This window comes from Urocitellus parryii, chromosome 10 (assembly GCF_045843805.1).
Source record: "Urocitellus parryii isolate mUroPar1 chromosome 10, mUroPar1.hap1, whole genome shotgun sequence".
NCBI classification, from domain to species: Eukaryota; Metazoa; Chordata; class Mammalia; order Rodentia; family Sciuridae; genus Urocitellus; species Urocitellus parryii.
In genome coordinates, this window is record NC_135540.1 from 143,756,840 (window position 1) to 143,767,909 (window position 11,070).

Here is an 11,070-nt window from a genome sequence, read left to right on the forward strand (position 1 = left end):
CCTGCGGCCTGGGCCAGGTCACTGGTGTCCTGCTTCTCTCTCCCGTCTTTCTTTCTGTTGAGTGATGGGCATCTTGTCTCTGCGACACCCTGTGTCTTGCTGGGCAGGCTGTCTTTGCTGGCCGCCATACCTCCTGCTCCCTCTTTGGGTTTGCTCTCAGAGATGCATGGGTGCGGCCCGCATACCTGTGGCATCAGGTAGGCTGGAGTCTCCTCAGGCTCGAGTCCCAGAGAGGCCCGGGAGTCCCTGCCTGGAGAGGCCTGCATGTGGGGTGCAGGTGCTCACCCAGCCCCCACCCTCTACCAGAAACTCCTGAGAGTGCAGCTCCTCTCGGGCAAGGCTGGGGCAGGTGCCAGCGGAGGTGGCAGGGACCAGGGGTCCATGTGCTTCCCACACCTGCTTCCTCATCACATACACGTGGCCTGCTCACACACAGGCCTGTGGACACACCTGTCTGACCGTGTCTACCGTGGCCCTTGGTGTGGATGTGCGCAGGCCTGCAGGCCCCTGGCCTGGACCAGCCTGGCCTTTCTCTTCTTGGCCATGGAGGGAGGCTCTTGTGCATTTGCCCAATGTCTTTGCTGTTTCTTGGCCACACCATGGCTTACTCTTCTGGGCTAGGCCCTGGCTAGAGCCCTGGCCTGCAGAGGGGCTGCTGGGCCTGTGGATAGTTAGCATTGGTCCTGGGTAGCCTTGGATGGTGGGCAGGGCTAGTACTTTCCCAAAAATGTGAACCTGGACGTCTTAGTTTGGCCAAAGCTGGGGCTTCTGCAGGTGGGTCAGTGCAGATGTGGTGAGCCCAGCCTGGACATGTGTGGAAGTGATCTTGGGATGGTGTTAGGAGGCCGCCCTTTCTTCCCCAGCTCACCTGATGATGGTGCTACAGTCTTAAACATGTGCCAGCCTGCCTCAGGGGTCAAGTCTGTCCCCACAGGCTGTCATGCCCAGGGCCAAAGGCGCTCTGGAGACAGCGCTGCTTAGAACCTGAATCTGGCCTTTGCTTTTCCACGCCTCTGTCAGGCTTCTCTGCTTGGAAGTGGAGGACAGCCCTGGGGACAAGGCCAGGTGTGCAGACGGTGTCAGTGCAGTGGTCTCCCCGGGAACCTCAGTGTCCTCTCTGCGGCCCAGCCCTGCGTGAGGTTCGTGTCTCCTGGAGCAGCCGTCCTGTCCTGTCTACACCTGGAGGTCCTCAGAGCTGCTGGTTTCCTGCCTTAGCTGCACAGCTGGGGTCACAGAAGTGACAGGACCCCGCAGTGGTTCCTGAGTGTCTGTCAGATTTATGCACAAGTCCAGCAGGTTGGCCTCTGTACTGAGGGCTGAAATGCAGTGTCCCTGTAAGCTGGCGCAGCAAGCAGTGTAGCCCCACTGACCAATAGAGCCGGGGGGAGACAGGACAAGTGCTCCGGCCAGTGGAGGTTGCGTGTGGAGGTGGCACGGGGTCCAGCTCACCGTGGTTTGAGAAAAAGTAGTGATGCACCCTTGTTCGTGCCCAAGCGTGGCTGCATTTTGTCTTTGAGGACTGGAGGTAACTCCTCAGATGCTCACTTTTCATAGTTAAGCGACGAGAGCAGGAAATGGGGTGCTGTGTCTTGGGGAGCGTCCTTCCAGGTGCTGTATCTGGGGGAGCTGTGTAGCTGTGTCTGGGGGAGCTGTGTCCGGGGGAGCTGTGTCCGGGGGAGCTGTGTCCTGGGGAGCTGTGTCCGGGGGAGCTGGGTCCAGGGGAGCTGGGTCTGAGGGAGCTGTGTCCGGGGGAGCTGTGGCTGGGGGAGCTGTGTAGCTGTGTCTGGGGGAGCTGTGTCCAGGGGAGCTGGGTCCGGGGGAGCTGGGTCCGGGGGAGCTGTGTCCGGGGGAGCTGTGTCCTCGGGAGCTGGGTCCGGGGGAGATGGGTCCTGGGGAGCTGGGTCCTGGGGAGCTGGGTCCGGAGGAGCTGGGTCCTGGGGAGCTGTGTCCGGGGGGAGCTGTGTCTGGGGGAGCTGGACTCAGGGTGGGTCCCTGCAGGAGCTGACTCATCAGGAGCACCCTGGAGGGTGCACTCACCTCCCTTCACCCTCACCTCCCAGTGGGTCTGGGGAGTTTCTACCCAGAAGAAGATGCTGTCCTGTGAGCAGCTGGAGCCTCTAGAAAATCGAGGTGTGGGGAGGGCGCTGGGCTGTGTAGAGCTGGTCAGGTCCTGTGCCAGTTTGGCTTCCAGCCCAGGGCTGTGTTTCCATGTGGTCTGTGCCCCGTGTCCAACCACATGACACATGTCTGAAGCCAGCATGAGTCTGACCCTGAGCAGTCAACACCTGGGTAGGTGGAGCTGCAGTGGAGGCCGAGGTGGTCAGTGGGTCCAGGGAGCCATCACTGGACTGAGCTGCAGGCTGGGAAATGGTACTGGGACCAAGTCCTGTTTATGCGGAGAAGTGGCTTCTATAGTGCAGTCTTGAGGTGGAATGTCCATGGCTGTTGCTGGGGGCCAGTACACAGCCTAGCTGGCATGGGGATGGTCCAGGGACTATGGGGTGCAGATTGGAGGTTGAATTGAGCAGGGCCCAGTGAGGAGGGGGGCAGCTCCTGCTAGCAGGTGTCAAAGCCTCTCAGCAGAGGGCTGAGGCTTTGCCGCCCTGGGCAGCCTGGGGACCTGGACAGGGCTGGGAGGTACCCACTTGGGACAGGGTGGTTGGTGTCCTCATGTGTGTGTCTTAGATGTTAAGAGGAGAAGTATTTGCACAGACATATATTTGAAGAATGACCAACCATAAGGAGAGTAGGAAAGTGGGAGACCAGGTGGAAGTGGGTGGGCCTTGGGTGACAAGCCATGGTGAGCCAGGTGAGCGGTCAGGTCCTGTGCGGGTTCATACTTGTCTTGGTGAGGCCCAGATGGCTGAGAGGTGAAGGGAGCAGAAGAGCAGAGTGTGCCCTGGGTGGGGGATGCTGTTGGACGGACACATGGGACCCTCCCTGCTGGTCTGTCTGCTGGGTACAAGACGAGAGCTCCCAATGCAGCTCTTGCCGAGTCCCCTGGGTGGCTAGGCTTGTCAGGTGCCAGGCACCCACAAGCCTTGTGCCTCTGGTGTGGGTGGAGCCATGCTGCTGTATCCCTGGAACCAGCACGCGGCCTGCGGGGAGTGCTTTCAGCCTGTGTCTTTTCTGTTGCAGACTTTAAAAAATTCCAAGAGCCTTTGCTCCCTGGACTGCGAGGACGACAACGAGGACGAGGCCCAGGCGAAGACGGTCGTGTCCTCCCCGTGTGACTCGCAGGCCCCCGTGGGCACCAGCACGCCAGGCTCCAGCCCCAGGGTTCCCGGGCCCTGCCCCATCAGCTCCTGGGCCTCCAGGGAACCAGTGGCCAGCACAGGCGAGGGAGGGAGCAGTGGGGACCCCAGTGACTGGGACAGTGCTGGGGAGGAGGGCATCTTCCCCCTGGACCGTGGCGACCTGGACCTGGAACAGATTGAGAACAACTGAATCTGGGCAGGCGGGGCCTGTGTGCGAGGTGAGGGCCGAAATAGGTTTTGTGCTATTTTGAACATGAGGTGTAATTTTGATTCAATTTTTCCTAAAGAAGTATTTTGCATTTTTATGGCTTTTACAATTCGGGGAGAGCTCTCTATTTTGAAATGAGTTTTCAGAAGGGCATTCTATTAAATGCGAGTCTGCCTGTGGATCCCAGTGTGGGCAACCTTCCTTTCGTAAGGAGCCCAGCGTGGGAAGCGTGGCATGTGGTTTGCTTGCCGGAGACCCTGGGGCTGGTGGTCTGTGTCCTTCTGGGGCAGAGCTCCTGGGGCATGGGCCTGTGAGCAGGCGCCCTGTGCCCGGGCTTGTCACTGGGTGCTGGCTGGCCTCTAGCCTGGACCGCCAGGTTGCTGCACTGCTGGGGGGCTTCCTGTGGCCCAGAGGTCTCTGCACTCAGGGTCTCAAGGGGCCACGGGAAGGTGGTCCTGGTGGCACATTTGCACCCAGCTGTGAATTCAATAAAAGGCGTTTGCTCTGTAAGTGCCCATGACCTCTTCCTCTCCTGGGTGGTGGTGTGGGCCTGGTGGCCGCAGGCACCAGACCCACTGTCTGTCCTGTAATTTGTGAAGCCAGCCTTGATCTGAGGTTTGCCCCTGAGAGGGTGTCTGCAGCAGTGGAAGAGGCCCCCTGGGGACATTTTCCTGATTCCTGCCCCCAAGGGAGATTTGGTAGAGGTAGTCTGAGCCACTCCCACTGGTTCAGAGCGTAGAGCTGAGCAGGTGCAGGTGTAGGAGCTGCTTTGTGGGTGCCTGGCCCCTGCAGGGGGGCCGACAGCAAGCTGTGGTCACCTGCCACCCTGGTGGGCCACAGCTCTCACTGCCCGGTACCCAGTCTCCCGTCCATTAGCATTGATGAACATTACTCTTGGAGCCGAGGCTGCTGCCCAGGCTTGGTGTCCACAGCGGCCACTGCTGAGTACTGTTAGTGAGGAGGCCCAGGTCAGGGAGCCTGCTGGGCCAATGGAGGGCCCCTGTGCTTGGCTCTGGACTGTGCCCCCTGGCTCTTGTCCTCCCCACTGGGCTTGGCGTTTGGACCCCACAGCCTTGGGCATAGAGCCACCTCTCACTTGCGCATGGAACTGAGCAGATGGGGGGTCACTGTCTGGGGGAATTGTCATGAGGGCTGCTGATTGTGGGTACTGCTGGGCCCCCAGGTCAGGCCAGGGGTCTGGGACTCTCCCCTGAAAACCACTGCTCTGCCGGGTGAGCCCTGTCCCATCCTGGGGACCAGGGCCGTGTGGAGGGTGTAACTCGGGCTGCTCAATGCTTCTGCCAGATGGTGCCCATACCTGGGAGATCCCTCAGCCTCTACCCAGGGAGAACCCCTCCCTGAGGGTTTGGAACATTCCTGGCTCCCTTGGCCAACAGGCCCTCCCTAGCAGAGGGATGGGTGGGCGTGTTCTGGGCCCCCACCTCGCATGGCCCGAGGGACCACACACCTAGCTCACTTGGCTGTACCATTCCTGTGTGAGTTTGGTCTTCACCCATGGAACCCCCAAGTCCCTCCACCCTTCAGGTCCCCAGAAAAGTCCAGGCTCCACTGTGGCCACTGGGTCATGCCCACAGCCCCTTCCTCTGTGCCTCCCAGTCGACCTTCGCTGCCTGTTCTGGGCCTCCGCCCTGTTTGGCTGCCCCACCTGTGGCCAGGCACGCTGGGTATGGGCCCCTCCTCTGTCAGCCAAGTGTGGGTGCTCTGTGGCTCCCTGCTGCTTCCTCCCCAGCCGCAAAAACCCCTGGCCATCCTACCCTGAACCTATCCCCTCCCACCTCTGGGGTCCATGGTCTCCATTGGAGGGGAGACCGGGATGAAACATCAGCTGCCAGTGTCCTTGGGGGTCTGGTGCCTCCAGGCCCATTTCCCAACCAGGACCCAACCCTCCAACTTTGATTTGCCACCTCCCTCCAACAACCTGCTTGGCCTCCGGCTCCCCCCCTGCAGGTTGAGCCTCTCAGCCTCCCAGAGTGCACCTCAGTGCTCCAAGCTTGTGCGTGACACCCTCCAGCCAACCGTCGCCCATCTCCAGGGCCTTCTTCCAAGCAGAAGCTCTCGGCCCCAACCACCCTCAGTCCCATTCTGCTCCTGAACTGGAGGCTGCAGGCCCCTTGGGGGGTTGAGTCTTGGTGTCTCTTGGTGTGACAGGGCCACTCACTCAGCGTGACATCCTCGAGGGCCAGCCCTGCTGTGTGTCAGGACTGCCCTTAAAGGAAGGGATGATGCCAGTGTGTGGGGGCCACCTTTACTAATTATGCTCGAGTCCTGAAGACGGGGGTGGGTCCTGTCACTCTGGGGCTTCCCACTACTCACAGGGTAGAGACGTGCTTGGCCATTGCCCCCCAAGCCAGACCATGGCCCCTGGCCCTGGTAGCTCCTGGACCACACTGGACAGTGGTCACCACCCCCAGGTGGGCACTTGCTCCCCTGCCCCTCTCTTTTTTATTTTTTTAAATGAGAATACAGTTTACTAAATCCTGAAAGTACACTGTAGGGATGAACAGGTGCCCAACCAGAAAGTCCACCAACCAGCATTTACTGACCACTTAACTCTGCAGGGCAATTAGATGTCACAGAAGAATCCCTGTCCTGCTCTTGCTCAGCCCAGGCGTCACCTCCAAGACCCCTCCTGCCACCCAGACATTCCCTGGGTGTGTGGTCCCTTGTGGCAGACAGGTGCAGGCCGGCTGGAACAGGCAGAAGGGACGCCCTTGGGCCAGCCTGGGGACATGCTGCTGTAACTTCCTTTCCAGCACTCTGCCCGGCCTGGCCTTCTCACAGCTTCTGGGGGCCAGCAGCCAGTCCCACCTTTGGGTGCCACCTCCCATCTCTTGCTTCCTGACCCTGTGGCTCCCTGGGCCTCCAACGCTGACTGGCAGTCAGTGGGACTGGGGGAGAGCTTGGAGGGCTGAGCTAGGCCCCGTGCCCACGCTGCCCTGGGAGGGTGGGGGTGGCACCTGCTGGGGCAGGCCCTGGGTGATGTGCTGGGCCCCTGGAGCAAGGCCAGTGTTCTGAGCAGGTCTCCACCAAGGTCTGAGCCCAGAGGCAGTTCGTGGGGTTCTGCAGGGCACTGCCTGGCAGTGTGAGTGTGCACTGAGGGTGGGCGGTGGGCAGATGCCCGAAGTTGCCAGGGCGTCTGAGTGTGTGCACGCATGTGTTTCCTGGGGTGGGACGCCGGGCCCTCTCCCCTCCGACAACCTGGCTCTTCCCTGCAGAGTTGCTGCCTGGACAGCTGAGCAGCAAGCCCCTCAGGGTGTGATGGCCACTGTCCTCAAGTCTCTCTCTATCCAAGGTGTGGCCAGTGTGACCTGCATGGGGTCTGTGTGGCATTTTGGGGTATGTCTGTGGCAATATGGAGACGCCTGTTGTTGAAGTCTGGGGCACAGCTAGGCACGGCTGCTTTCACTTACTGTGCGGGGTGAACCTGGGTTTGATAACAGCCTTCTCTCTGCACTGGGGAGGGCAGAGGCCTAGAGCTCTGGGCCAGTGGCTGGGCCTGGCCAGCCCAGCTCTGGTCCCTGGGGTCTGCTCAGTGGCCAGACCTTCTGGGGTCCCTCAGGTTGGGACAGGTCCTGTTGAGGCATGCATGGCTGCAGATGAAGACCTGGGCCCCATGCCATCCCCTGTGGCCTCCCAGCCCCTGGCCTGGCCCTGCAGGGGCAGATACCCTCTGTAGACAGGCCAGAAGTCCAAGTCCCCAGCGTCCATGTGCTCATTGGTCCCCAGGCTGTCTACTGATGGCTCATTGGTCCCCAGGCTGTCTACTGATGGCTCTGGGCACTGGACGCTACGGGTGGGATGTGGGGAGGTACATTGTATTCAGGGGCAGCTGGTCAAAGGTCCCAGGGCAGGAGCAAGCTGGGGTCAACAAAGATGAAGCACTGAGTTCAAAGATAAATGTACTGAGTGACAACAGACCGAAATTGCCGGGGAGCAGGCAACCCACAAAGTCACTCCCAGAAGTTGTGTGCTACAACCAAACTGATGGATTTGCAAGGAGAAATCCATAAGCCCACCATCTGAGCGAGAATTTTTTTTTTTTTGTATTTTAAATAGAGAAATTAAAAAATATATTTTATTAGTTATTGATGGATGTTTATATATTTACTTGTTTATATGTGGTTCTGAGAATCGAACCCAGTGCTTCACACATGCTAGGCAAGTGCTGTACCACTGAGCCACAGCCCCAGCCCTAAATAAAGAAAATTTAATGTGCAAATCAATTAATAGTTCTAATCCATGCTGTTCAAATATAAATTTAAATTGTTAGTTAAATATTTTCTGCTAATTATTTCTGAGATATTCATCGTCTTCTCATTCTCCCAGCCCGACTTTAACAGTTTTCTTAAGTACAGAAATAGAATTTTTTGTGTGAAGCTTGTTTGTAGATGGCTGAGTCCTGTCAGTGCCATGTGAGTGCCATGATGACCTGGTGGCTTGCAGAGCTAAGTGGGCCAGCGGTTCCCAGGTGGCTTGCAGTGCTCGTGGGCTGGCAGATGTGCTCACCAGGAGGCACAGTTAGGAAGCCGGCTCTCTAAGCCTCTAGACTGAAGCCGCTCCCCTGCTGGAGCCTGGGCACAGGTGTCAGGAAGTCGTGCATTGATTGACTTTAGGGCATCACACCTGTGGCCAGGTTCTCACTGGGCTCCATCCTGTCGTGGAAGAGATTTTCTAGTGTCATCTCTAGGTGCCATTGGTCTAGCAATTCTCTCTCTCCCTCTCTCTCTCTCTCTCTCTCTCTCTCTCTCTCTCCCCCCCCCCCCTCCCTCTCTCTCTCTCTAGTTGTAGATGTACACAATGCCTTTGTTTTATTTTTATTTATTTTTATGTGGTGTTGAGGATGGAACCCAGTGCCTCACCCGTGCCAGGCAAACACTGTACCACTGAGCCACAACCCCAGCCCTTAGCAATTCTGTCTTAAAAAAGAAAAGAAAGGAACACTTCATGAATTTGAGTGTCTTCCTTACACAAGGGGCCAAGGGGCCATGCTGATCTTCTCTGTATCATTCTGGTTTTAGTATATGTGCTGCCAAAGTGAGCACTGAGCAAGATTTTGATAGTCCTATCTCAGTAGCTAACTGAACAAGTGGGCTCAGAGCAGCAAGGACACAGATCTGGCTGCCCTGTGTGAGCTTCAGCTGTTGGGCATCCCTGGACAAAGCCCCACTGGATGTGGGTCACGTGGAGACAGTTGGCGTACTGCAGGCCCTCCTGTCCAGCCACACCCCACAACAAAATCTCCTGGCTCAGAGAATTCAAAAGAAACCCACTCACAGTAGTGGGTCAAGGGAGCTCAAAATGGGAGTTGGAAGAGCTGGGGACGGGAAGGCCACTGCCAGGACTGGAGTGTCTGAAGCCCTGTGGAGGAACTGGATGTCCAGCTCCTCCGCTGGGAGGAGAGGTGGGAGTTCGTGTGCTAGGATTAGTGCGGTCCCCAGCTTTCTCTCAAGGTCTGGGGCCTCAGGTGGTTCCCCCCCCCCCCGCCCCCGTCCTCCTCGGCCTTGCAGAAGTGAGCTCAGCTCTCTGGTCAACCAATGAGTAGGTGTCCAGCAAGGGGAAGAAAGCCAAGCCAAAGGGAAGGGAAGGGTGGAGATGAGGAAGGAGACCAGTGTCCCTCACCTAGATAGGCTGGACGGGAAGGAGTAGGAGGAGGGGCCACGGTCAGAAGACCAGGAGCAACTAGGGAAGTGGGCCTGGTCCAGGAGACAGACTGACAGTCCTGTCACCACTGGACAGAGCAAGACGGTCACTTGTGTTTCCTGCAAAGAAATCAGCCCCCCTGGGCTGGGAATGTGGCTCAGGCGGTAGCGCGCTCGTCTGGCATGCGTGCGGCCCGGGTTCGATCCTCAGCACCACATACCAACAAAAATGTTGTGTCAGCCGAGAACTAAGAAATAAATATTAAAAAAAAATTAAAAAAAAAAAAAAAGAAATCAGCCCCAGGTGATTTTATAGGCAAATTCTGCAGAGCCCAAGAAAGGAAGAAAGGAAATCCCCATCTCCCTAAGACCGCTTAGGAGTGGACCCCCCCCCCACCCCCCCCCCGCCCCCAGCAATTGCCTGAGGCTTGACTGGTCCCAGGAACAGAGCGGGCAGCGGAGGCTGTGATGGCCCCTGGCCAGGGTCGTGGGCAGAGCCGAGTCAGGCCTGTGTCTGGACAACCGGAGCCAGTTATGGGAGACAGTGAGCTCAGGGCAGCCAGAGCCTCAGCTGGCCAGGGGCAGCGAGGCCCAGCAGGGACCCCCACCTTCACCTGACCCAGGCCCCCCAGCCATACCCAAAGCGCCCCACCCAAGTCCTTGTGTGGCCTGGCCACCCTGAGTGGTGTCAAGAGCTGTCCTGTGGCTCTGCAGTGGGTCCCGAAGCGGGCAGTTTCCTGGATCTGTGAGTTGGTCCTGGTGATTCATAGTCTTCGAAGACTGTTGGTCTCACCCAGAGCAAGGCTGCGTGACCTGTCACTTTGTCTCCTCTGGAGCTGCTCTGCTCCCCTGGGTTCTCCCGGGCTGTGCTCTCTGCTGATTAGACTGGTCGGGGTTTGTTTGTTTTATTTATTTATTTAGAAGAGCTGCTCTTGGATTTACTGATGGGCGCTTCCATTTTTCTTGTTTCCAATTCATTAATTCTGCCTTTATCTCCATCTCTCCCCCTCCTGCCTCCATGGATTTACTTTATTGTTCTGTTTTTCCCTCCTTGTGTCGAATGTTTAGTTCATTTATTTTCAGTCACTCTTGCTCAGTAATAAAGACATTTAGTGCTGCGAATTCTCCTCCAGCTCCTCCTGGAGCCGCTCCGTGGACTGCAGTTCCTCTTCCCGTATAATTGTAAAATCGCCTGTCACAGTGTTTTATTTGCTTTGTGACCTGGGAGTTGTTTGGGAGGGTGTCTCTGAATCTCCAGATCATCTGCCTCAGTGTTTTAGGTCCTTTATGAACTTCTAGGTCCCTTGTGTGGGTTGGAATAATGAGACCTGCTGAGGTTTTGCCAGTGGACTTTAGGGAGGTATGTGCTGTGTGTGCGTGTGTGGGTATGCCTGCATGCATGCACATGCATGTGTACACATGTGCAAATTGTCCACTACCACACACACGCAGATGTGCACACCATGTGTTTGCATGTACACGAGCACATGTGTGCCATATCTGTATGGACCTGGGTATGTGTATACATGTAACTACACATGTGCCCATTTGCATGCGTGTCTGCACATGGGTCTGTGTATGTCTCTGTACACCTGTGACGTGTGCATGTGCTTGCAGGTGTGTGTACCTGTGGTCTGTACATGTGCAGTCTGCCCACGTGTATACGTATGAGCACACGTGTGTGCATGCGTGTCTGTGGAATGTGTGCCCTCTGTGGGGTGCAGGTGCCCGTGGACACAGCTGCTGGGTCAGGGCATGGGTGAGAACTTGGAGGCCTCCTCCTGGGTCTAGTTCTGTCTCCGTAGGCGTCTAGGTGTCCCCAGGGTGGTTTGCAGGCCTGCCCCTCATGTGGACCCGAAGTCCCCTGTTGTGCTCATGACAGACAATCCTGACCTCTCAGGGCTGGCTGCGGGCAGGGATGGGTGGCGGGACAGCTTGGTGATCT

General features: G+C 57.5%; 1 protein-coding gene and 1 pseudogene across 7 annotated transcripts in view; one reads left to right on the forward strand and one right to left on the reverse strand.

The window, feature by feature from the left end:
- The window catches only part of Fam53a (family with sequence similarity 53 member A), a 32,016-nt gene extending 28,047 nt beyond the window's left edge, over positions 1-3,969 (forward strand). For 6 of the 7 annotated variants that reach the window (XM_026380391.1, XM_026380396.1, XM_026380392.1 and 3 more), the window contains one exon: positions 3,139-3,969. In XM_026380391.1, coding sequence (XP_026236176.1) covers positions 3,139-3,447 — 309 coding nt within the window. In that variant the 3' untranslated portion in view covers positions 3,448-3,969. The remainder of the gene's footprint in view (positions 1-3,138) is intronic. The other variant, XM_026380397.1, reaches the window with a different exon arrangement.
- A 4,443-nt stretch (positions 3,970-8,412) lies between these two features.
- On the reverse strand, positions 8,413-8,528 carry LOC113176008 (U6 spliceosomal RNA; annotated as a pseudogene).
- Positions 8,529-11,070: the final 2,542 nt, after the last annotated feature.